Source organism: Nelusetta ayraudi, unplaced genomic scaffold (assembly GCF_046127955.1).
Source record: "Nelusetta ayraudi isolate G7.1 ecotype Tasmania unplaced genomic scaffold, CSIRO-AGI_Nayr_v1 ptg000193l, whole genome shotgun sequence".
Classification (NCBI taxonomy): Eukaryota; Metazoa; Chordata; class Actinopteri; order Tetraodontiformes; family Monacanthidae; genus Nelusetta; species Nelusetta ayraudi.
In genome coordinates this window covers 311,249-337,762 of record NW_027466242.1, presented here as the reverse complement: position 1 = coordinate 337,762, position 26,514 = coordinate 311,249, and the positions used below count along the sequence as shown (strand labels likewise).

Here is a 26,514-nt window from a genome sequence, read left to right as displayed (position 1 = left end):
CACCAGGGCGTAAAAATGTTAACATTTATTGCTGTTTCTGAATACTGCACTGAAAGCAAGAGAGCATTCAGAGAATACACAGAAATTATACAATAATATATGGTTTCACAGAGGCAGTGAACACATACCGTATTACAATCTACAAAAAAATCTACTTTACAGAAATTTAAAATTCTAAATATCAAAAAGTACAGCTGCAGAAAACGGGTGTCGAAGTGGAACTGGACAACTGCTGCTCCTCGGTGAGACAAACGCGGTGACGTCACGATACAAAGAGAGTGGAAGTCATCTCTGAACTTACAGCTGGTCTGTCGCTGAAAACTACAACTGGCGGACGAAACAAAAACAGAAAAAAAAAGAAATTGAGAAAAAGACGTACGCCAACGTAACCGGATGAACTGAAATGATCATATAAATTATGGTAGATTTTTCTGCGTCCAAAATATATTTAACTTTACAGGAGACTCCTCTACAGCGTAGCATGTCATAGTATTGTTCAGTGGGATTGGTAGTGTGTCATTGCAGAAAGATTAACAGAAAAATAAAATTAAAAAACAAAAAAGGTTAAAATAATGTAAGGATACAATGAAAAAAAAAACCAAAAAAAAACAAAGGTCTTCTTCTCAAAGTGGAAGATTTTAAAAGGATTCTTGCCCTCAGCTAGATGGAACTGGGAGGAGCAACAGCCGAGAGTGCAGAGTGTGTTAGCTCACTTCATAAATAAGGAGGGCTGGTATGGCTCTGTTCTGACCCTGGTAGTGTCGTACAATCTCGTCACAAACAGAGTGAGTGGTATCAAAAAAACAAAAAACAAAAAAAAACAACAACCAGGCCACCTCAGCATGTGAGCATCCTCAAAGGAGAGAAATCCAAGCAGGAAACTCAAGGCAGCTGAAACTAAACCCCTTGCAAGAGGGACAAAGAACAAGATAGATAAAGAACCGATAAAATATTCCAGTTTTAAAAGAGGGGTTAAAAAAAAAAAAAAACCTTCAAATGAAAATTTATTTGTATGCCCACGTCAATGCCAGGTAGCCATGAGGGAGGAGTGTCCAAAAAAGCAGGACAAGGCGTTCGTCTTTGTGCACGAGGTGCGGCCGTCCTCGCTCCCAGCGGCCCACCGTGGCGCCGGACTCTCGGACAAGCTGGTCTGTGGTCACACATGGCTGCGAAAAGAGGGGGTAGGGGTCGTCGGCGTCAGTCTAGTCCTGCTCCATGGGCTCCTCGCCGCTCCCAGTGTTCAAGGCGGCGCTCTCCGCAGCGCCCTCTGCGGGCGGTTCAGTCGTGCTGCTGGAGGGGGCGAGCGCTACGTCGTCTCTGGCCGCCTCGCCGCTCTCTTCTATGCTACAGCTGCTGCCGCTGCTGCTGCTGCTACTGCTGCTGCTGCTGCTGACTGGGTCGCTGCCGCTCTCCTCGCTGTCCCTGCTGGTCTCGGGGCTCTCCAGGACGCCGGCGGGCGCCTGCTGCTCCGTCTGGTCCATGTCGGCGCCCTCCTCCTGCGAGCCGCACGGCACCTCCCTCTCGTCCGGCTCCGCCAGGCCGGCGCACGCCTCCGCCTGGGTGCTGCTCGTCGGTTCTGCGGAGGAGAAATGGAAAGGGAAGAAAAAAAAATGGCATATTTGCAGCAGAGAGGTTGTGTGTGTGTGTGCGCGCGTGTGCTGTGCTACCACCAGGACGTCTGCTTCTATGCTCTTCCATTAGCACCGGGCAACATGTTGACATGCGTTTGGTCTGAAAAATTTGCTATCGTTTCGTAACGAGCCGCCATTGGTTTTGGTTGCATCATCTGGTCACGCCTGACCGGGGGGGCGTCGGCAGTGTTGGCGAAGTTGGAAAAAAATAAAACCGTATCAGCCGACGTTTTTACGAGTCTGCTGCTCCTCATCGCCATCGACTCTTCCCTAAACCACTGGAGCGACGACAGTCTGCGGGGTTCACTTTAACCTCACCGGGTGGTCAAATACTGAACATTAGACATGTATGAGATTAGATATGTATATAGCGATGAGGAGGAGGAGGAAACATAACGAAACAGACCAATGTGAATCATCTGATGAAACTATGTAACTTCATGCTGTGTTCACAGTTTCTAAACTTAGGACTTTAGCTGTGTTGGCATGTTTGTGAAAGTTGGAAAATATGTCGGGCCTCTAAACCAGGAAACAACTGGAGGTAAAGTTGACTTATTTGCTGATTTTCCCATCGATGCCATTAAAACCAGCACAAAAACAACATTAATACTGAGGATAATAATGAGAATTACCTTGGTCTTCAGCTGTAGCTGCACTTGTGGAGGCCTCGTTCTCTTTGCTGTACTCCACCTTCTCGTCCTCCTCCTCGTCCTCCTCCTCTTCCTCGTGGATCATGGCTTCCGCCTCTTTGGAGAGACAGGCGGCGTGCGAAGGCCTCAGGGTGTCCCCCTCCTGCTCCTCCTCTTCTTCGTCCTCCTCCTCGTCCTCGTCGTCCTCCTCCTCTTTGCTGAACTTGAGTCTCTTCACCTCCTGCTGCTCCGCCTCCATGTCTTCCTCAGCGTCGGGGTGTTTGTTCTTCACCGAGCTCCCCGGAGAGCCTCCCGACGCAGAGACCTCGCTGTAGAGAGAGAAGGGGGGAGAGAGAGAGAGAGAGAGAGAGAGACCAAGAGGGGGGGAAACTGTTTCTGTAGCTTCCTGCTGAACGCAACAACAACAACAAAAAAGGGTGGGACTGATGCGACTCCTCGCGGTACCTGGAGTCTTTGTCGTCATCCTCCTGCTCTGTGTTGAGGTCTTTGTTGTCTGTGCTGTCTGGCAGGCCGTTGGCCGCTAGCGAGTTGGCCAGAGACACCTTGGGTCGGCTCAGAGGCCGTGGTGTACCAGGGCCGTTGACTTTCCTGACAAAAAAAGAGAGACAAAAGATGTTGTTGTTTTTTTTTTCCTTTGTTCTCTGTTCTTAGAAAGTCATTGAAATTGATTTGGTTTTGTTTTTCCTGCCTTTCTGTAAAAGAAGTGTTTCCAGGGAGCATGACTCCATTCATCCTGTTGACAGCGCCGCAGCCGTTCTTTCTGCACGGACAAGTTTAGCCGTCAAGCCATTCCTCAAAACATTGCAGTAAATTTCAAAAAGGTAGTACTTTCATTGGAGTTTGGACGGGACACTCACTCTGAGGTTGGGTGGACACAGCTCACCACCATCACGTTCTGTGGGAGGAAGATGGGAAGAAAGGATTCCCACGTGAGTGTGACAGACGTGACACCAAAACCGACACGAGCTGCGTTTCCATCACGCCTAGACCTGTGCAAAACCTAAATGTGGCAATAAAAACCTGGCGATGGAAAACAGCTAAACTTGGAAAAACCTCAGAATTATGGCTAAAAGGTTTTGACGCTCTCATGAGGAGGTTTCTCCACACGGATCCATCTCGAGTTATATCGCAAAAGTGAAACGGAAACACTTTTTTGGCATTTCCACGTCAGCGGACGTGACAGGTCAGGTGACCAGTTCACTTCAGGTGACAGTGGTGCGTTATGTTTGGACGGAGGAGGAGACGGAATATATATATATGTATATATATATATTTTTTTTTTACAAGGAAACAAACAAAAGAACATAACAACCATTCTTGACAGCAAACAAACGTAAAGAAAGAAAAGCAAACGTAATTCTCATCAAATATTGCGGCACGAGATTTGACGAGAATTATGAGAATAATTACGGCTTAAGTGCTTCACACCACTCAATGGAAACGCCTGCAAATAGCAACTGTACATGTTTTTTTTTTAGAAACATTGCTTTTATTTTGTGAAAAACTGTCATGGAAACTGAACTACAGACAAGTCTGTAAAGATCACGCGTACCTTTTCCACTCCACGAAGAAACTTGTCTGTTCCTGTGTAGTTCCTCTTGGGTTCTGTGAGCAGCTCGCACAGGCGCTGGATCGTGAAGGGAATTCTGCAAATGATGATAGATAGATAGAGATAGATAGAGAGAGAGAGAGAAAGAGAGAAAAACAACAGTACTCTTTAAATTAGAAAATCTTTTTCTGTGTGGTCAGAACTACAAAATGACATTGAAAATGCCCAAACTGTCACGATTGCTTCCAGAGACACTGCATTTAAAACCCAGGAGGTTGGAACATGTGTTATGGTGCCATGGGAATTTCATCAGAATCGCCCCGTTAACTCAGCAAGAAAGGCAAGAACCACTAACCACGGTTCCCATTTTATTATTCTCCATCATTTGGGAACTGTGTATACTGTTGTCATAGTAGGACTGACAACACAGCCTCGTGTCTACCTGTAGGCATGTTGTCGTTACGCTTTCCTGCTCAAACCATGCCTATTGTGCCGTAAATCAGCGTGGATCAGCTAACAATGCTGACAATGGACTTGCCTACCTTGCCTTTTATGACTTGCAAATAGAATATAATCAATGTGATTGTTCCGCAATTGCCAGCGAGCTGTGTAAGAGATATGCACTGTTGCTTGTGTGCCACAGGTGTTTTCCAATACTAATACAGAGAAGCGGTTTATGCATTTAGCACTCATCTGACATGAAAGCAAGGAGTCTGCAATGAGAAAAAGTATTTACAAAAGTGTAGAATATGCTACCAGCCAAGCACTTGAGTTAGCCCGCTCTGCTAGTCTCTAGCGGAGAGTGAAGACATGGCCAGGACACAGACTCGGAGGACAGGAGGACTTGTATGAGAAAACCCAGGACTAGACAGGTGATTTTTCTGTCTGGTTCTGAACAAATAGGTTGAACTCGGAAACACTTTGACCATTTCCCCCAATTGTAACACAACTTACAGTTGAGGAAGAGCGACAACAGTAAGTTTACAAATGTCCGCCTGAGGTCATCTTGTTTATTTACCAATAATGCAACAGGTTGGAGGGATTCCAGCAGTGGCTGCCATGAAATGACAACTCAAAAGACTACTGTGCTACTTCTCACTCTCACTATCAGCGAGACACAGCGGCGCTACTTCCTCATTGTCCAGAGGAGCTGACTGTGTGAACATAAATCTTCTTGGAAACCACGTTTGCTCTTTGAGAATATGCAAAGTCTGCAATCTGATGTCCACCCGAGTCTGCATGCAAATGATTCTAACCAACACACAGGAGGTTCGAACCCGCAGCCAGTCAACAGTCTTTATTTTATCAAGGACGTTGCCATTTCCTGCTCGGGGTGACAGGACGAGTCTGGACTTGTAATTGATAGTCGACTTATCAGGTCACGTGAAGTTCATGTGACTAAAAGGTGTACCTGTGCAGGTGGGCACCTACCCATTGTATCCCCTCACAATCTTCAGGATCCTCTCCTTCATGTCTTCAAACGGTATGGACTCCACGTTGGGATTCGCTGGACCCCTTTGCTCAGGTGCCGAGGCTCTGAAGTCATCCATCACGTTTTCCAATTTAAAGAGGAAGTAGTTCTTAAACTGAGACCATTGGACCCTGCGGGCAAAACGGCAGTCAGATTAAGGCCGAGTACAACGGACGAAACGGCACAATTCAAGTATTCTGTAGATTATTTGACTGACGTGTGACGTTCACTTACAAGGTCTCGCCGGTCTTGGCAATATGACATAGGAACTGTTCAAGAAGAGGGCATGCCTCCTGTTTTGCCTTCTTGTCAAAGTCTGAAGAAACAACATTAAAACAAGGGTTTTAAAATGACGTGACGTACTTCCCTGGTCCATACCCGTTTGAAATCTAGGTTTCTGTATTAATCAGCAAACGAATACATTTAGGAACACTGTTTAGCTACCCAGATAACCTGCTCCAGCTATCGGGACGAAGCCTGTTAGCAGGTCTGCGATGAGACTTTGTTTAATAGACAGCTATTTACACAAGACAGCGTTAGCGGGCTAGTGATCGCTATTTATATCGGTAGGTCGCCTGTAGCTGGAGCCGAGTTCAACGCACTAGCCTCCTAGCGTGCTAGTTAGCCACGGCGGTGTAGCCGGCAACAGACGTTCAAGTCCACAAAATAGCCAACGGTCCTATCTGTCCGCCGAAAATGTGTGAACGGGAACTGTCGAGCATTTTGCGTTACGTCTGTCATTCCAGAAAGAGAACACATCTGACACAACTGCGCTCGGCGCCGGCAAGCAACAAGCTAACCATTTCCGTGAAAAGCGCCGCTCAGTGCTAAAGCTAAGTTAGCCGCGAGTGGCTACCACCGCTAGCTCACGACATTAGCCCGTGTGCCGCTCTCTGTGCGTTTTATTCGATCAACCGGGAACTCGGGAGGCACGGGCCCCCAGCGAGGGCTCGTTGGACGCGGCGACGAATCATCGAAAGGCGGCGGGCGAATTGACCTCGAAGCGCCTCTTGCAGCGAGTCGATCTCCATCACGTCGTCGCCCTCTGTCAGCCGTTGTGGGATGTGAGAAAAGCAAAGTGGCGGCGGCGGCGGCTAGCTGCTGGCTGGCTGGCTGGCTGCTGCTGCGGCTAGGCTACGGTCTCAGAGCCGAGCGGGAGGCGGGGGGAGCGTTTTAATATGGCGCCGTGAGGTCACTGCCTGCCAGCGACAGACGAGGCGCCGCCGGCCGGGACTGTGGGAACAATACCGGAGAGAGCAACTGTTACGGCGCAATAATTGAAAGCAAACACACAATGTGTGGAGCGCCGCTCTACCTAGCAAATGAAGAAGAGTGATCTCTCCCTCGCGCTCTCTCTCTCTCTCTCTCTCTCTCTCTCTCTCTCTATATATATATATATCCAGAACGCCCGATTGTTCTGTGCAACACATCATGTTCCGAACACCTGTACACATCTCGCAGATCTGTATGACCATTCTACACTCAATGACAACATTGTCATTTATTTGTTTTTCTTGACAAGTTCTGGCATGCAAAATAGAACTACTGGCGCAGCCGAACAGATGTTTGTTCCCAACAGCTGGAGATAACCAAGTCGCCATACGACTCTGAATGTGTGCTCGCACGTCACTTTATTGGCTGCATATGTCCAGCAGCACTTGAGCACAAACATCAACTAAATCAGGTCATTCACACTGCAGCAGCATCATGCCCTCGGGCGTGTAAAAGTAGCTGAGACGGGCGAACAGAAGATAAACCCTCTCAGTGACACTAAACAGTGGAGATCAAAGTTAAATGCCGATCCGGTGGGATTCTCCTGATGGGTTACGGAAGAGGACTGTGAGCTCTCTTCAGAAGAGGATGAATGGTCAGAATTGGGCGCAACGGCGATTCCAAGTAAAGAGGCAAGGTCGGCTAACGACTCAATGTCTTAAAGGTCAAAGGTCATCTCAATTTGTTGTTGTTGTTGTTGAAAGTGACCCCAAGTTCGCCTGGCTCAATTGGCCGCCAAAATCCTTGGATCTCCAGTCTCTCCGAACCTTTTTGGGAGTTGGTTGAACTGCAGACTGACTGCATCCAACAAATCTGCAGCAACTACGCCTTATTTTAATGTCAATTAGGCCCAACTAGGATTAAGACAGTTTTGAAGGCAAGAAAAGGGGGCCTACGCTGGTACTGGTGAGCCTCTCTTTAACCGAGGCACTTTACTCACAGCTGTCCATAATAAACATTGATCACGGGGAAAAAAAAAAAAAAAATCAATATCTCGTACCGAAAGTGGATCTCGATCGGCTTCCATTTGTAACACAATTGTGAGACAAACTCTTTCATTTGTGCAACGCAGGTATTAAAATCCACACAAAGTGACTCGGTGCATTGCATTGATTTATTCAGAAAGAAGTCGAGCGACGGCCGCGTTTCATTCCAGTCTGACAAATATATTTAGATCGGGACGACGCACTGCGAGCTGCACGGCCAAATAAACAAAACAAGACAAAAAACAAAAACACACACACACAGCTCATATGATCGCAAACAGACCAAACATTTTGCAACACACACACACACACACACACACACACCATTTTTTTTTTTGTAATAGGTAATGCAGCAGACGTGACTGTTGACATGGCACATAGTCAGCTGCAGCGTGTCGCTACCTCTAAGTTCTATAACTAACACTTTGGAATCGATTCACATGTAGCACGCGCTAGCATCCCATCTGGAGACACTGCAAACCAACGGCCATTCAGTCCCGCCCAGTAACCATCCTGAAAGTGCATTTAGACATTCGCTGTGTAACATTCCAGTTCATTCCTGCTCCGCCAAACACCGTCGGAGGCCGGAGAACCAGCAGGCGGCTCTTCTCACTCACTCACTCACCCGCTCGCTCACTCCCTCACCCGCTCGCTCACTCGCTCACCCGCTCACTCACTCACTCGCTCACACACTCACTCACTCACTCGCTCACACACTCACTCACTCACCTGCTCACACAGGCTTCCACCTTCAAGTCGTGAGCCAGTAAAACATTCACCATTTTCACATAAGTGATTCATGAATCGGCCTCTCTGAGCAATGGCAAAGTCCAATGTTTTGATCACGTTCTACGCAGCTCCACTGGGACAAAAAAAAAAAAAGAGAAGGAACATTTGCATGAAATGCGCCATTGACACAAATATTATTTCTTTTTTGTTTTGCTCAAGCAGCCGCACTTAAGATGAAGAGCTGCTTCAAAACACTCTGTGCAGAATGAATTCACACAGTCTTTTGTTCCACTGTAGCTTTCCAATTTCTCTTTTCCATTCTGTGCCTTGGCTCTGAAAGGGCTTTTTTTTTTAAGACTGTATGCACACACACACACACACACACACACACACACACACACACACACACACACACACATAAAAAAATCAATTTCATCACAATCATGACACTGTTGAGACCATTCCAGGAAAATGTTTCCGCATTACATAAAAAAAAAAGGCAGAACACCAGTTGAGTCTTGGAGATGCTGGTGTGACACCAATAGTCCACAGTGAGAGTCTCCCCAGCGTTGTCAGAGGTGAAGCTCCGCCTCCAGTCACTTGACGTGGCCGACGTGTCGCACCACTTTGGCCTCAAACACCTTCCTCATGGTCTTCTCGATCTGCTTGAGGAAGACCTGTGGGATCCGGCCACACAGGGTGTTGACGGTGTCCAGGAACTTGGTCTGGATGGGGTAGAAGAGCGACTGGAACATGTTGTCCTCAAAGGGAAACTGTAGGGACAGAAACAGTTGTGTTTGTGTGTCAGTTTTAAAAACATTACTAGTTTGATCAGCTGCCTATTAACGGAACGTATCCCAAGCTGAATGGCATTCATAGACTCTGCCGCTGCCTGGGAGGGGGGGGGGGGTGTCATGTGAGGTAGCGGCGTTCTGGGTTAATGGTAAAAATTATGACCCAGCTCATCTTTAAGAGGCTTAACTCAGTAGAGCAAGAGCAGAGCAGAGTAAGGGAGGGAGGTGTGTGGGGGGCTGACTTTGACTTTGAATTTAAAAAAAAAAGTGACCCAAATTGTTAAATTAGAGGCAAAAAGGGAAAATGGGGGAAATGCTTGTGATGTTTGTTCGAGCTCAAGTCCCAATAAACTGAAAACAATCACAAGAGGCTCCGATAAAAATCCATAGCTGGGCTTTCAGTGGCAGATTTTGTTATTGATCAAGCGGAGGAGACGGATGACAATGTGCTAAGGAATGTGAGTGAAATTTAATATAAAGTAATATATAATATAATAATAATATATAATATAATATTTAATATTTTATATATTTTTCTGAAGATCTTAACAAACGAAAAAATGTATAGCATTCCTGGAAAATTAAAAGATAATTTAAAGGAACAGCTTCAAATTCAGCTGTGTTTCCACTGACTGGGCCACAGTGAAAACTGCAGCAGTTGTGACATCGTAGCAGCTGGCAGTGAAAAGACCCCAGACAGGTGAGATCCGCTGGTTCTTCCCCATGCAGTGAGATCCCCACAGGGTCACATGAGCCACACACACTACTTTTTTTTTTATGAAATGCACGAGCCTCCAATCAGAATACAAGATCATGTGACATACAGTACGTAACAGGATGTTTGTGCATAGGTCCAGAGAAACACACAGAGAGCCATTGAGAAGTGGCTGTTGAAAGTTGCGCTGCAGCAGGAGAGGGACGGAGCTGCCGATCTGTTTTTGTTTTGGGCAGTGTTGTGCTCGTAGCCCGGGGAGGAACATTCCTTCCCATCAAGTCCTCATCCAAATGTGTTTTTGAGTAGCCTGTGATCTCCTGTGAACAACTCTTGTTGTTGGCAGTAAAACAAGGACAGTAATGAAGAAAAGTTTTTTTTGCCATTCTAAATAATAATAATTAAAAAAATGACTATATCTTTTTTTAGTTTTATTTTCTTTCTGCGACCGATTTCCTGTCTGTCACAGCCTGCTCTGTGGCATCGTGCTCCTGCATACAGCAGAAAAAGAAGCCAGGCCTGCGGATCGCTGGAGCCGTGAAGGACCAGAGACCAGTCGCACACACACACACACACACACACACACACACACACACACACACACACACACACACACACACACACACACACACACGAGAAGTGAAACCTGGAGCAGAGACGCAAAGTTCACACATCTGGAGTAATGCAGCTCAGAGCCTCTCAAAGCTACTTTCCAGCCAAAGCCGCTGTTACATGAAAGGCAGACTCAGTGTGTAATTCACCCCCCTCTTAAGGTTTGAATTTTTGCTGCTAGAGACCCCAAGACGTCAACGTTTGAGCAACAATTTCTTTTTTTGTGGCCCCGCTTACATCGCGTATGGCGTCGTAGACCACTTTGAAGGCCGGCTGCTTGTTGTCGTGGTAGACGCCGCGGTTGCCGTGCAGGATGGACACGCCCTCGTCCTCGGCCCCTTTACAGTTGCTGCCGTACATGCAGTGGTCCGGCCTATAGTTCCACTGGCACGGGAAGATGAAGAGACACTCTGGAACGCAGTGAGAGGCGGGAAGATTAGAAACCGCAGCGCTTTCAACGAACAGGTGCGGCGAAGACGTGACCTGGATTTTTATCAGATTGGCTGCGGGGCTTCTTCCAGGTATGAACACACAAGTTCACATAAGCTCACAACTAGTTTGTAGCAGCCAATGACGTCATGCTGCCGACAATGTAATAAAAGTCCTGAACCAATAACGTAATAACTATAACTTTATTGGCTTCTACAAGGTCTCCATCACATCAGTCCTGGATGAAAGTGGCGATGCAGATATTTTCTTTTTTTCATTCAGTGCGACAGATTTATTTCCCTGTCACCTGGACAAGGTTCTCCTTGAACTCAATCCTCTACTGACCTGGAGGGAGATCCAAGTCTTATTTTCTAGAACTGAACACACACAGGCACAAGACACACACTTTTCTCTTTAATTCCCAGCCTTTCATTCCCGCTTGCAGACGCCGCCATCGCCAGCTCGGCTGACGGCTTCAGGGATCCCAACGGCAACATGTGGCTGCTGCAGCTGGAGCTCAGCCTGTCAGTCACGTCTGCTAAGCCAGCAGCTGCAGCGTCATGTCTTAATTAATACAGACTGCCGGTGTGCGCAAGTTTATGAGGTGATCTGGGTGACATTACTGCACCTTCTGTGTGGTATTAAAAAAAAAGTGCCATATTGTCCAAAATATCGTCTTCAGATCCAAACAGATGGATGGATATTCTTTTCTTATAACAAGTAAAAGACAAAACTTGGTAGGGATATATTTGTCCTTTCCTGGACATATTTTGCAATCATGTGTTTCATCATCAATAAAGGGGAGGTCCAGTAGAACCCAGGAGGCAAAACAACATCCGAAAACAGTTTGACTATATTATGGGATCTTCACACATCCAACATTCTTTAGTCAACAGACTGATGTGATCTCAGAAGCATTAAAGATGGAGCACCAGGAGGCTGACTGTACCTGGGTTGTAGTGGAAGATGATGTTGAGGAGATCCTGGTCTCCCCAGGTGATGTGGTTCTTGTACTTCTGATAAAGAGGGTGTAGAAGATCCTTCCACGACAGGCCGGTGGGGATCATACTGTTCTGCAAAACCAACAACATTTAGCTGCAAAAACAAGCCAAAAAACCCTCCCACCTCCACCACCCCCGCCCCCCACCAGCCCCTGGTTTTCAATCCCACAAGAAAACACAATCATCAAAGGAGGAGCGCATTTATATTCCAGCTCTGATTTGCATTCTGCAGCAGTCTTAAGAGCCAGAGTGCTGCTAAATTGAGTTCTGAGGGCAGAAGTGTGTGATGCTGGTGTGGTAATCACAAAGCTTCAATCACAGCCCACTCACAGCGCTGTGACTGTGACTGGCAAAGAAAAACACTTAGGGATGCCAAACGCAAACCCAAAGGTCGGCCCCCCCCTGCCAGCCCTCCCCCTACGAGCACTTTGGTGGCCTCACTTTGAACAAGGTGCTGCGGATCCTGGTGAGATTCATCAGCATGACGCCGGAGTTGACCCCCGTTACTCCGTAGAAAGGGTGGCGGGCGAAGCGGCTGTACCAGCCGATCTTGGGCACTTCGTGCTCCGGCGCCATGGCCGCCAGCTGGGTGCCGTTGAAGGACTTGAAGAGGCTCCAGACGTCGTCCATCGGCCGCAGGAAGAGCACATCGGTGTCGACGTAGAGCAGCGAGTCCACGTCCTTCAGGATGACCTGCGAGAAGACACCGGTCAGCCCGTCAGCAAACAGATGTGAAAAGCCCAGTTCTAGGTCCTGATTGCTGCATATGTTCTACCAGGGTTTCAATGAAAAAAGTTAAAAAAAAAAAAAAAAAATCAGAACAGGGATGGAGAAGCCCATTTAAATGCACCTTGGCTCCACCTTGTTTTTGGTTTTGTTTGGAAGGTCCAAAAAAAAGCGAGAGGAAGCCAAAACTCACTAAAGAAAAACAATTGGGTTGCATTTACTGCATGAGAACCATCAAGCCGACCGCTTGCAGATGTGTGATGTATTCCATGTTCTCTGGATTAGTTCTAATTGCTGAAAGATGTTCACAAAACCATAACCGAGCCTGATGTGTCAATGTTGCAGAGCCTCGTCGTGGGTGATTGACTGGGCCTCGTTCAACCAATCGTAATGCCTGTTCAAAATAGATCAATGCAATAACTTAAAATGTTTCCTACATGGGTGACTTTGAGAAATGTTCCATTATATTAAGTGCTCAATTCGCAGAATGACCCCTTTGGTACAAAGAACAATTCTGCTTAATTAAAATAACAAGTGCCTTTGTTTCCACAAACAGGTAACGCACTTGTAATTAATTAAGGGAAATAACCAGTACAAAGGTTTTTTTTGTCATCTCATATTCACCGTTCCAATAACGGAATGTCAGTTGTGAATCTGGTAATGCAACGCACACACAAACACACACACACACACACACACACACACACACACACACACACACACACACACACACACACACACACACACACACACACACACACACTCGCGGGATCAGAGAGGATGAATAATGCCAGGGATCTGTGCACCAGCTGTCGTTGTAAAAAGGCACGCAGCGTTCAATCCGGGGGATTAACCGTTCATTAGTGCAAGTAGACTGAGTTCCTCTGTCACTTCTCTCAACGTGGAGACGTGGTCCACACATGGGGCACATGATCTCATTAAACCATGTGCACGTTTTGTTGTTCCCCTTCACATTTGTTGCGTTTTCACCGTGTCGATGACTCAGAACAAAGGAAGCAGATAACCACTTCCTGTTTCTGCTGATGAATTAAGCTAGTCCGTAAGCGCAGGCGTTTTTGGACTGCAGTGCTGAGAGGGAAGTCTCTTGGTTGCAGAAACCTAACCTGCAGCCTCATGTTTGCTGAACTTTATTGAAAAAACATAATCTGTATGCAGTAATGCCAAGTGATTCATCTTTGTTTGGTCAAGAAGACCGTAAATGTTGTCACTTTGCTAAACCCAAGGAAGATTTACACTCTCTTTGCGTTGCACTTCATTCCCAAAAGGCAAACTTGTTTCCTTTTTTCTTTAAAAATAAAGATAAACTATTTGAAATAATTTATTCCACTGTCTGTCCAAAATTGCCCAGCCCTGTCTCGATGGCAAAGGGAGCTTTTCAAGGTGGATGTGCACATATGTTTCGGACCTGGAATCTATCTATCATCAATCCAGCCTCAATACCTTGAGAAAGAGGAGCTGAGCACATCGCGTCTCTGAAGAGCCGGTCGTGTTTTGCTGCAGCATCGACCGGTTGTGGCTTCATCCTTCCATAATGGAGACCAGTAAGACCAGTTAACCTCCGGACACATTCACACGTTACCGCGCACAGCTGAGAGGCTGAAAGGGCCCCTGAGGATTTTTACATAACAGTCGATAACAAATGATGCGTTGAGAAAACGCTGATAGAGCCGTCTGACCCGCCACGTGTTCATTATATTGTGCACGAAGGCGCTTGTGGTGTCGACCAACAGCAGCCAGTGGAGGAAATCAATGGAAAAGCGCGGCCTTGGCTTAATGAATTTACAGCACGGCGTCTCGGGAGGCTGGCGCTTAGAAAAACGGCGTGGAATCATCAATCAACGCCGGCGGCATTAACGAGAGACGTGCGGCGGAGTGGAATCAGAGGCAGATTAAGTGGATCCGCAATGGATTCATGCCATCTTTTTTTTCTCCGCACCTGTTAATGACATTATGCACAGCGAGAGGGAAATAAAGTGCTCGCAGCCTTACGGGGAGGAAGAGTCTCTGCGCGGCGCACGGCTTGAAGAGCTTCTTCCACTCGTCGGCGTTGCCCACAGAGAAGGTGATCGGGTAGATGGTGAACTGGAACTTGGCCGAGACGGCGCGAGGCCACTGGGTGAGCTGGGAGGAAGAGGAAGAAGAAGAAGAAGAAGAGAGAAATGACTTTAGGGAAGAGGAGGGGCCTGAGTTGTGGACACCTTCCAAGGCAAAGAAGGAGGCAAGATATCAAAAACTGCCAACAGCGTGAAATTTGATCCCTCATTTTTTTAGAAGCTTGTAAAAAGTATTATTTATTTATTTCTTTTTTTATATATATATATCTGGCTTATAAAAAGACCATTTCAGGCATGAAGTCACAGTTCTCTCTGGGAAACATGTGGCTGCCAGCTGTTCTTGTGTGAGAAAGCTGTGGTGTGAATTGGAGAAGAGACTCTGAGGCTGCTCTAAGTTCTGCTGCTTGTCGCACCGTGAGGACACGAATCCACATGAAAACACAAACTGTAAATGAATTAGCAGGCGGCCCAGCAGGCGGCGGAAACTGCCTCCCCCCTGTGGCGCTGCGGCAGGGGGATGAGCAGCGTTTGAGGCGGCAAATGCTTCAGGAAGGGGTGGAATGTGGCTTGGTAAAAAAAAAAAAAACCAACCATAAAACAAAAACAGACTCTCCGTTTTGGTTCAAGTGAATGGGCGAGGTCCATCTGCAGCGCTGTCCTGGTTGGTCAGCAGCAGCAGCAGCAGCAGCAGCAGCAGCAGCAGCAGCAGCCGTCCAGCTGTAGCTTGCTCTTTCTAAATGTATGACGCCGTCAGAATTGTCTCTTTAATTTGTCTCCAGCCACCAGGAGCAGGAGCACGACTGTGTGGAGACCTCACTGAGTGCGTGATGTTGAGTCATCGCTTTGTAATGATGCCAGGCAGTGCAGGCCCTCAGCCGTAGAGGTCGTAGAGGTCGAGGGCAACTGTGCCTCTTGATATTTCAACTTTTTACTTTGAAAAACCTTGACATGGTTGTTTTTTTTTTGAAGAAGAAAAAAGTCCTTTAATGTGAAAGGTGAAACATCTTTAAAAAAAAAAAAAAAAGAAAAAAAATCCTCTGCTGCTCTCGACTGAAGTGCTGGAGAACAGAACGACTTCATAAAGGCTGCAAGATTCCTGTCATCACAGAACTGCAGAAGTGGCCGATAAAAATAGAATCTATTGTTAAACCAGGGAAGTGGAAGATGTCATTAAATAGAAAGAGGAGCGTTTTATTCTGATGGGAACATCAGTGGGGGGAGGGGACGTAAAAAACTCATGGGCGGCTTTGAAATGACTTTTGTTAGTCAGGTGTCTTGTTTTCATTTTTCCTATGAATATAATACACATGATGCAGCTATATATCATAAGTAAAAAAAAAAAAACAATTGTAGTGAAAATCCTTTGTGTAAAACTGAAGAAAAATACTGCTGCGACACTGTGTGAATGAGCAATAAAGGGTAAAAAAAAAAAAAAGGCAGTAAAACAGGGATACAATTATTTTAGAAAAACATCAATGATGGGAATATTGCAACATTATTCATAAATATGTTATTCATGTTATTTAACTGATTATCAGCAATACGAGTGGAAGATTATCAGAGGCTGGTCTGTGGAGGTGACTTTGAGCGGAAACACAGCAGCAGCAGCAGCAGCAGCAGCAGCAGCAGGTTGTTGTGGTTACACATCACTGGCTCCGCCTGCCTAGAGACAGGAGGGCGATCTGTCAGTGCCAGGGGTGGAGTAAAAACCTCCTCCGCGGCCACACCATCCATCACACAAAGAGTTCAGGGAATAAAAAAAGCGGAAGTTTCCAGTTCAAATAAACCCCTTTATCACAGAAAAATAGGACAAAAGTGCAGTCTGCAGGCGGGAGCAGCAGCTTCCTGAAGGCGAGACTCCTCACCCTCTCTTTGAACTGCGGGGCCAGAGGGTCCTCGGCGAAGATGTGAAAGGCGATCTTCTTCAGGCTGAAGAGCAGCGCTGACTTGACCATGGTGAGGGTCTCGTCCAGACGGTCCCCGCAGGCCACCACGGCCAGGTGCATGACCTCCTCCGCCCGCTGCCGCCTGGTCGCGGGCCGGCCCACGTTGCTGCAGGGGACGAGAGCCAAGACACGGAGAGACTCAGCCAGGAGACTCTGTGTAGTTTCTAGACAGGAGGGTTCCTTCTCTCAGCAGGACAAAAACCTCACAAGCCGACTATCTCACTCCTCCTCCTCCTCCTCCCCCTCCGCCTCCTCCTCCTCACTTCATCACTTTATCCAAAACAGGATCTTCAGGTTTTATCTTTTTGCTACCACAGAACATTTTCTATATACTATAGACTTAAAATAAAGCAGTTCAGTGTCTGTCCTGACACTGGGAGGTTGTGGCTTCAAATCCCCGGGTGAGTCAAACAAAAGACTTTTTAAAAAGTACCCATTGCTTTCCTGTTTGTCATTCAGCATTTAGGGTTGGACTGTTGGGGATTAGATCACCCGCTGCTGATGTGACGATCATAAATTGATAGCAGCTGCGTTTCAGCTGTGTTTATTTTGCTTTTTTTTTTTTTTTTAAAGAGAATGAAGACGTTTGGTGTTTTCTTTCCAGAGGCTAGAAACTCTCCGGCCAAATCAACTTCCATGCATTGTATCCAACGACAATATCTATTGTCAGGCTGCAGACAGCCGTCTGTTGGTTCATATCCTACTATGTCTTCTTCCTCATTGAGTCTGGATGGCAGAATTGTGGCGAGTGACGCCGAAAAACAGAGACAGGAAGCAGATCTGGGCCATTGCGACCCTTTTGGTGACACTGTAGACTAAATACTGCATGTTTTCACAATTTATGGCTGTTTTATGTCCCTTTGTTGAACAGGCCAAACCATTTTGAACAGACTGCATGGACACAATGAAGGCCCGCAAGCCTTCAAAACGCAGACTGTTTTTTTTTTTATTCCTGGTACGAGTCTTCGAAACATTTTGCAGCAGATGAACTAAATCAAGAGATCTCAGCCGTCAGCAGCAGCAACTTTCACACCGGATGTTTTGGAAAGATAAAGAGCTATAAATGGCTGGAAAGCAGCGAGCTGCACTGATCCCTCCGCCAGACTGCAGACACGTTCAAGAGAAACACCAACTCTTCAGGGCGTTTAGCTGCAAAAAAAAAAGGGACAACATTGCAAATCTGCACATGAGAGCCTCCATCTACAAAGAGCAGAGAGGAACTGCAACAGAAGACTCGAATCTGAAACTTCCTTTCCTTTTCTTTTTTTTTTTTTTTTCAATATTGCAGTTTCAGTGAAGAAACGTCGAATCCCAACCAAAGTGTTTCATGTGAGAGCCGGCGTGGATCCGTCACCTGCCCCCAGCAGTCACACCTTCGCACTCCTGCAGCTCTGCTCATCCTTTGTTTCCGCGGCAGCAGCAGTGGCGCCGAGCTCCTTTATCTGATGCACAAATGTTGCTCCTCCTGCATTGGCGACCGCCGCCACAGAGTTTAAATATACTGCGGCATATCTCTCGCCGAGATAAGATAACATTTGCACGCCGGCTGTTGCCACCCCCCCCCCCCCCGACCTTCCCTCCCCCCCCACCAAACTCTCCTAGTGATGGCATGTTCAACATAAACGTTGCCGTGAGACGTGCAGCACAGCGAGGGGTCGGGGGAGCGGAGGGAGGTTAAGACCGGCGGGCGCCGAGATTGAAGAGTGAAACACACGTGGCAGGCGTGGGCTTCCCGGAGAGCAGAGAGCAGGCGGGAAGGGGGTGAAGGGTGAAATTTGACAGATGCGTGGCAGGCCGGTCTCCGAGCGTGACACCTCGTTTTCTGCATGGCTGCAGCGCGATGACGAGCGGCAGATTAGAGGCGGATGAGAAGGTGCAGAGAAATCTGCACAGCCCTGCTACAGAAGAAAAAGCTGACGCCCCTTCAAGGTTGTTCAACACACGGTGTTCCTGTTCTGGCGGCGAGAAAAGCATGTCGCACCTATCTGCTGTACAACGCCTGTGATCATGTCACACTCACATGTGCAAAGCAGCGGCGCTGGATGCCTGGATGAAGAGGGTGGTGGAGGAGGGTAACGAAACAAAAGAAAGGAATTTTCTTTGTTGCATAAAAAGGAAAAGGCTGCACACACGCGATGCTTCCAACAACATCTGGAAGCAGTTAAAAAGGCGCAGACGAGGCACAAAAAGGAGCGAATTCATTACAGGCTGCGTGGCGAGCGCAGGAGAAGGCAGCCGCCTACAGAGCAACACGGCCGGCTGCTTTGAAAATCGCTGAGCAGAGGCTGCGTCTCCCCGAGATGATGTCAAAGGAGAAGAAGAAGAAGAAGAAGAAGAAGAAGAAGAAGAAGCAGAAGAAGAAGAAGAAGAAGAAGAAGAAGAAGAACAAGAAGAAGAAGAACAAGAAGAAGAAGAAGAAGAAGAAGAAGAAGAAAAGTGTGCATGTGTGAAGGGAAGAGAAGAGACGGCGAAGAACGCCTGGAGGACGTTTAATTAATCAGCATGGAAGTGGGTCAGGCGGCGCACTGTGTTTCACCTTGGTCTGAACCGGCGGGTATCAAAGGTATGAAAATTAACGTGTTCCCACAATGCCTTTCTTTGGCAGCAGCTGGGAGTGGGGGGGTGGGAGGGGAGTCAGCTGCCAAAAAATATGAAAATGAATTCTAATCCAAAATCAGTCAAATGAATTGATTAGTAGTGAAGTCAAGGAACAGCAGAAGGAGCCACGGCAGCCGGCGGGTTCAAACTTTAATCACATCACTGACTTCAATGATGAAAACTGACGACGAAGTTCAACTCTCATTTACACAGCGCGTCCTTGTTTGGCCTTTTGGCTGCATTTCTAAAGACCTACTTCCATGAAACGGAAAGATCTTCACGGTGGATGTCTCTGCTCGGGTTCGTCTCTGGGAAGAAAAACCCACCGCGCGTTTCTGGTAAAAACCAAAAGGTTCAATCTGACTCAGTAAAAGCCTTGTGGTGGGACTGAACAAACACTGAGATCTGTTTGATGAGGTTGCGGAACTGAACTTACTGAAAGTTCGTAACCTTGTGTGGCAGCTCCATCGGTCAGATTTTCTCCAACAGAAAGTCTTTTGAAGTGGTCTCAAAACGACCACATTCCAATAAGTGATCAACTTCCCTTTTCCCCAAAACTCGTGGCAGCATTCATTCAGAATCGACAAGTTCAAGTTGCACTGCCAGGAACCAGGAAGTCCAGGCTAGAGGAGCTACCAGGGGTTGAAACCAGTGGCCGCTCGGATGTTACTGGAGTGGCATTTTTTTTTCCTTTTTTTTTCAGAGCTGACACTGAAGGCTTTTCTCTGCGGGTAACAAGTTTTCACTTTCTGGGTTTTGCAAGAGTTTAGTTACACGCTGCAGTGCATCGTGGCTAGCCACAGGATGTGCCACGCTGCTAATGTTGCCCCTCAGACCGCCAGGGAGCTCTGGTTTCTGGCTGAAGCTGCAGCCACACATCTGATCTGCTTCAGTGTGTGGAAGATGCTCCCCCTTCACCCCAACACCCACCCCTTTCCAAAAGCTTTCTAGGGGCTCTTTACCAGACAGACATATAACATTATTCCAAAGAATTTAGGAAACATTCCAACTGGCGCTCCAGGTCAGAAACCACCAGGGACGGATTCGCGGAGGAGAATTTCAGAGAACTGCAGCCAACAAAAACAACTGAAACTGCTTGTTTGACCTCCACAACCCTACGACGTTTCACTCACACTGATAGCCAGAGAATTTATTAGTGAAAGAAACAGTCCAGTGCGTAGCATTTTTTGCCTGATAAACTACTTAGAATCCAAAATGCCGATGCTTCAGTTTCTGTTTATATGAATCACTTGATGAGGATGACTCGCTCTTCCAGGAAAGACTTCAGTTGAAAGTTGGGCTTTACCCAAGATTCTTCTTCTTCTTCTTCTTCTTCTTCTTCTTCTTCTTCTTCTTTTTAGCCTGTACTTTGTAAATAAATGTGATTGTAAAAATCAAAATCTTCTTCTTCTTCTTCTTCTTCTTCTTCTTCCTCTGTGACTCACTCAGCCTCCCGTGGGGCTCAGACAGACACAGGCACAGTGTCTCCCCTGCAGCCAGGCAGGGAGGAAGACTTCAAAAACAGGCGAGCGCTCAGCCGTGCAAGGTGACGGCTTCACTGACAGACAAAGTGCCCGTTGCCAGAGAGGGACTGCTTTCCTTTGAGAGGACGAAGCTTAACTCCGTGAAGTGAAGTGAAGTGACGGGATGGAGGGATTTGCATTACGTCGGACCCTCGGCTAGCGGCTCTAATCCTGGAGATACACGTCTTAATTCCGGCCGACCGGAGGGGGAGGAGAGGAGCGTGTACAAGTCTGCATCTGACACGCGTCGTGAAGATAGCGAAGGAATGGATGAAAAAAAGAGTGTTGCCTTTGTCAGGATTACAAGACACAATGTTTTATGCATGAGGGTGGCAATAAAAGCAAAGTGGCATTTTTACTTGCTGGGCAACTTTAATTGGTTCTGATTCATTTTCATCCCTCTGAGTCATTGTCATGTCACCCAGTGCCTCCACATCTAGGAAGACAACTACTGTGTGTGTGTGTGTGTGCACGTGTGTGCAAGTGAGGTGGGGCGCAGCTGGAGCGCTTCACCTCTATTTTCAGCCTCAGGAAGCGGTGTGATGTGTCAAGAGGAAATGATATGATTAGGGCCAAACAGGGATGTTTGTCTATGGGGCATGCTGCACAGGAAGTCAGTCCACCAATGAGACAAACAGATAATTGGCGCTTCAGACGGCAGATTTAACAAACACTACCTGGAAAACGAGCTTCTACACCCGCCTGCATCCTGAAATATGGGACTGATGCACAAATACAGGAGCTTTTCAGGGTTCTGAATTCATTAGGGAGCCGTTCGTGGAGACATGACCTGCTAAAACACTGTTACTCTGACTAAACTACCCTGTTACTCAGACTAAACTACACTGTTACTCCGACTAAACTACCCTGTTACTCTGACTAAACTACCCTGTTACTCAGACTAAACTACACTGTTACTCCGACTAAACTACACTGTTACTCCGACTAAACTACACTGTTACTCCGACTAAACTACACTGTTACTCTGACTAAACTACCCTGTTACTCAGACTAAACTACACTGTTACTCCGACTAAACTACACTGTTACTCTGACTAAACTACACTGTTACTCTGACTAAACTACACTGTTACTCCGACTAAACTACACAGTTACTCTGACTAAACTACACAGTTACTCCGACTAAACTACACTGTTACTCCGACTATACTGCACTGTTACACTAAACTACACTGTTACTCAGACTATACTGCACTGTTACACTAAACTACACAGTTACTCCGACTAAACTGCACTGTTACACTAAACTACACTGTTACTCCAACTAAACTACACTGTTACTCCAACTAAACTGCACTGTTACACTAAACTGCACTGTTACTCAGACTATATTGCACTGTTACACTAAACTACACTGTTACTCTGACTATACTACACTGTTACACTAAACTACACTGTTACTCCGACTATACTACACTGTTACACTAAACTACACTGTTACTCCGACTATACTACACAATGACTCAAACTAAACTAATATGTAACTTAAACCTGCCCTATCTTGTACACTTTTGACCAATTCATTCCATTCCCCGCATGCAGTTAAATGAACACAGCTCTGAATTATCTGCCCTCTGTGACGTCAAAAAGGGCATCGATACCTCTGGCCCTTTAGTGACCACACCCACAGCCTGGGTGCTGACTCCTCCCACCTGAGATCGCCTTGTTGTTTAATCAGCCTCCAAACACACTGAAGGTCAGGGAGTTTTAGCAGGAGGCTGTAAACAGAGGGCTAAATACTGGGTGTTGGTTGGATGACGAGACGTGTGAAGCTCCTCCACCAGAGTGGAAAAAAACAAAAGAGCTGAAACTGGGCAAAAATGTGAGCTTTTACACGACATTAAAGTTTTGAATGAATTTGTTTTGGAAGCTCGAGCCACTCTCTGGGCCTTGACGACTCCTATTTGCGGCGCTCAATCCCGAGCCTTTTCCCCAACCTGGGAGCGTATTATTTCTCGTCACACAGCCACCGGTGACCCCTTCCACCTCATCTCCCTTATCAGAGCCCAGCACACATGAAGGAGTGTGGCTTGTGGGAGGACACAAAGGTCCCTCTCTCGGAGTGTAACGCCTTGATTGCTCTTATCTACCCTGAAAGTGTCCCAGTCCTGCAGCCCGGCTTTGGTGCGGAATGCATATTACCGCCTGCCTGCCAGCCGAGCCGGTATCTCCGCAACCACACTGTGGCCATTACGGCATCGCTGGCACTGGATTCAGGCGGAAAACGCGAGGGATGTACGAGGCTGAAATTAGAAAGCTGGAAGACATAATAACAGCGCTTCTGGCCTTGAAACACAAATATAGCTGCAGACAAATGCTTGGCTTCTTCGTCCCCCCAAAAAAAGGAGAGAAAGGCTGAAAAAGAGGCAGCAGTGCCCTAATGAGCTCCTCCATCCAGCTACGGTTTTATTAAGAAATTACACATGACACGCAGTTATTTTTTTTGTTAGTTTGTCCTGATTTGCACGGCGGATTGTCGGCGGAGTGTTTTTTTTCCGCAGACTCTGAGGAAGAGAAGGGTCAACGAAACGCATGTGTCTTCACGGTCACTGCCTGAGATGTGCCGCAACTGCAAAGCAGGCAATGCAGCCCGTCATCAATTAATATTCTCCGGTAATAGCAATTTGCATGCGGCAATGTGAGCTCAAATCAAACACAGAGGGGTTTTGAAAGTGCAAAATCCAAGTGTGAGGATTTTGGGGTCATCGCTGTGCACCGCCTGAGTTTGTTTTGTTTACCCTCCGCATACCCTGCCAACAATCACACATAATCATGTTAGTCATGCTTCCTCCTCATTCCTGCAGAGATATGGGAGCGGAGCCCCCTTGATGCAACAGCCCAACAGATGAGCTCAAATAAACACATGCACGCAGCGAAGCAGATGTCCACGAGCATATCTGGACGCCTTTTGACAGCTCCTTGAGGGAGCCAACCAAGCGTCCTGGAGCACAGTGTGCACGGTGTGTGTGTGTGTGTGTGTGTGTGTGTGTGTGTGTGTGTGTGTGTGTGTGTGTGTGTACACGTGTGCGTGTGCGTGTGCGTGTGGGACAGGAAAACAGACATAACGGGGGAAAGAAAAGAAAAGAAAAGCAGATGGGACGGAGGAGCACCGGGCACTTTGTGCGCGTGCTGTTGTGCGTGATCAGGCGATGGAGACGCCAACTCACCTCTTGGCGCGGACGCCGACCCCGCGGTTCGTGGCTCTCCCCTCTTTGCGCCTCTTGAGCAGCTCCTCGGTGCGCACGCCGACCCCGGCAGCGGCTGCCGGCTCTTTCCTCGCCAACTTGGCCGCAACATCGCGCCGTTGCCCCTGCGGCTGCTGTTGCTGCTGCTGCGGCTGCGGCTGCGGCTGCGTCGCCGAGTTGCCGTCTTCCGCCGCCGCCGCCGCCGCCGCTGCCTTCTCGTCCTCGGCAACTTCTTTCAGCAGCGGACCGTCCTCCGCGTTGCCCCCCCAGAAGTAGAGAAGTAGGAAAACTCCGAAGCACACGGCGATCGCGGCCACTTTGCCGTGGATCCGCATGGTGAGAGCGACTTGTTGCGGGTGCGAGAGGCGCGCGGGACTCGGCTCATGTCTGCGGGTGCGGGAGCGCGGCGCGAGTTGACATTTTGTTGCCGCTCCCCGCTCGCAGTTTCTTCGGCAGATGATGATGATGATGATGATGATGATGATGGGGAGCGGAGCGGGGGCGGGGCTTCGCAGCGCCTATGGAGGGTTGCTGGGCGGCGGGCGTGGCCTCGGCGTCTACCGTAATGGTGGCAGTGGGGACGCACTTGGCTTTGGTCACCACGTGCTTGGCTGTCATTTCGGAGAACAGCAGCTTGAGTTTACTATCACTCAACAGTGTTTACACAGTAGTGGTAAAAAGTTTTCGGACACCCTTAAAAATTTAGTTAATGACAGTTATTGTCATTAACTGCTTGCCAGAGATTCTCTCTCTCTCCCTCTGTCCCTCTGTGTGTGTGTGTGTGTGTGTGTGTGTGTGTGTGTGTGTGTGTGTGTGTATGGCTCTAATACATTTTGCTCAAACATCAACTTTTGCACTGGATGGAACAGTGCAGCACGTGCAGAATGTGGGTCAATGTTGGTGACTGCACTGAAATGTACTGCACTTGGGTCCTGTCCACACGGGAACGTTTTTTGGTGGAAACGGTAAAGTGTTTCACCGTTACGGCCTTTCGTCCATATGGCAACGGCGTTTTGGGTCCCCCGAAACGGTATTTTTTGACAACGGGTCCCAGAGTGGGAAAATGTGACAACGCCGTTTCGTAGTTGTCACATCGTTGCCATCTGGACAGTGAATTTAGAGACTGGAGGCCAATTTGTCACACAATACAGTGCTTAGAGGTGTCCAAAAAACACCACTTTTCCCCACCACTGTGTATTGTATCCTGGCACCTAATATAATATCGCTTTTGTGGGTTTCGAAGGGAATGTGTAATACTGAATTTTCAAGCCATCAACATATGTTTTTTGACTTCTGCACAATTTAAAAAACAAAACAAAAACAACAACATTTTTTTTAAACAAATTTAAATAGTGCACATCTGGTTCGCTAAGGTCAAAGGTCAGATCAGGTGAATTATAGGCCTTAATGAGACAAACACATGTTTTTTTGAATCCCATGTCTCTACAACCTTCCTAGTAGCCGCTAGGGCCATTTAAGTGTTTTGGGTATCTGTAGGGGGCGATGTAGAACCATATTTTGCCATTTTCTCTTCATTTTATGAAATTTTTAGCCACCTCTGACCTGCTTGCATGCTCAGGGGTCAAATTTTGGTGGTAATAGGCGGCGGAGCTATAAGAGGAAGAAAGAAAATGTCCTTGCCCTGGCCGCGACCTGTCCATGGCTGGCGCCCAGTCCCTATTGAAACAAAAAGCTGCCTCCATTCTGTATTTGAACTCAAACATCCAATAACATTATGGCCACACAGGTTAAAGGGCTTCATCAGTCTTGTGGCCAGTGGAAATTCAGGGATGCAGCAAGACGCCACCAGTGGAGTGGAGTTCAGAGGAAGAACTGCAGGCCAGCTTTGACTCGCTGGGCCCATCAGGTGGCGCTGACGGCGTTCAAGAAGGAGGCTCCACAAGGAGGTCCGAGCGGCTTGGGGGTCACCTCTCAAAGTTGATTTGTGTCACTGGCAAGGCTGAAAGGTTTAAAAGGCCAGTAAGGCTTCCAGACGTGCAGTTCCTGTGTGCTCCAACGGCACAGGAGGGCACTGTTTACTTGTCAAGCCTGGTTGACCGTGCTGAGTGCTGGGATCAAAATTCAGCACTCCTCTTTCTCTTCCTCCTCCTCCTCCTCCTCTTCCTCCTCCTCTTCCTCCTCCACCTCTTCCTCAACCTCCTCCTCTTCCTCCTCCTCCTCTCTCTCATCCTCTTCCTCCTCTATCTGCTGCTGTTGGTGTGTGCACTCTCTGACACACTTACACTGCTTTGTTACACTCTTCTTTAGGACAGATAGATAGATAGATAGATAGATAGACAGATAGATAGATAATGAAGCCGCACCAATGGAAAGTTCCCTAAATCTGCAGGATTCATTTCACTTGATCATCAAAGAAAGAAAGATTTGAAAACAAAAGAAAACAAACAAACCGAAGAGAAAACTGTTTTTGGGGTTGTAGGGAGTGGTGGTGGTGGTGGTGGTGGTGGTGGTGGTGGGGGGGGGGGTGCAGAACATGATAGGTGATTGGATGTTCTGCACTGACCACTGACTTATCCCCCACACCCCCAGCCAGTTAGCAACAGGTTTCTTATTGGTGCAAGGGGCAACATTGGACTCCAGCCT

General features: G+C 47.5%; 2 protein-coding genes across 5 annotated transcripts; both read right to left on the bottom strand.

Moving 5' to 3' along the window:
* Positions 1–10: 10 nt before the first annotated feature.
* On the bottom strand, positions 11–6,634 carry ppp4r2b (protein phosphatase 4, regulatory subunit 2b). Its single transcript, XM_076015705.1, has 9 exons — positions 6,299–6,634; positions 5,536–5,617; positions 5,262–5,432; positions 3,834–3,927; positions 3,139–3,176; positions 2,970–3,041; positions 2,726–2,869; positions 2,264–2,589; positions 11–1,576 (listed from the first exon to the last, which is right to left on the bottom strand). The coding sequence occupies exons 1-9, from the start codon at positions 6,330–6,332 to the stop codon at positions 1,203–1,205; spliced, it is 1,335 nt and encodes a 444-aa protein (XP_075871820.1). The 5' UTR covers positions 6,333–6,634; the 3' UTR covers positions 11–1,202.
* Positions 6,635–7,668: 1,034 nt separating this feature from the next.
* Positions 7,669–24,379, bottom strand: gxylt2 (glucoside xylosyltransferase 2). Of its 4 annotated transcripts, none has more exons than XM_076015702.1 (8): positions 23,893–24,379; positions 16,503–16,689; positions 14,573–14,704; positions 12,278–12,529; positions 11,785–11,908; positions 10,644–10,816; positions 8,217–9,061; positions 7,669–8,164 (listed from the first exon to the last, which is right to left on the bottom strand). In XM_076015702.1, exons 1-7 carry the CDS (start codon positions 24,243–24,245, stop codon positions 8,885–8,887), a joined length of 1,398 nt encoding a protein of 465 aa, XP_075871817.1. In that variant the 5' UTR covers positions 24,246–24,379; the 3' UTR covers positions 7,669–8,164; positions 8,217–8,884. The 4 variants fall into 4 exon arrangements, with proteins under 4 accessions (XP_075871817.1, XP_075871819.1, XP_075871818.1 ...); XM_076015704.1 differs by having other exon boundaries at positions 8,225–9,061; XM_076015703.1 differs by having other exon boundaries at positions 8,237–9,061.
* Positions 24,380–26,514: the final 2,135 nt, after the last annotated feature.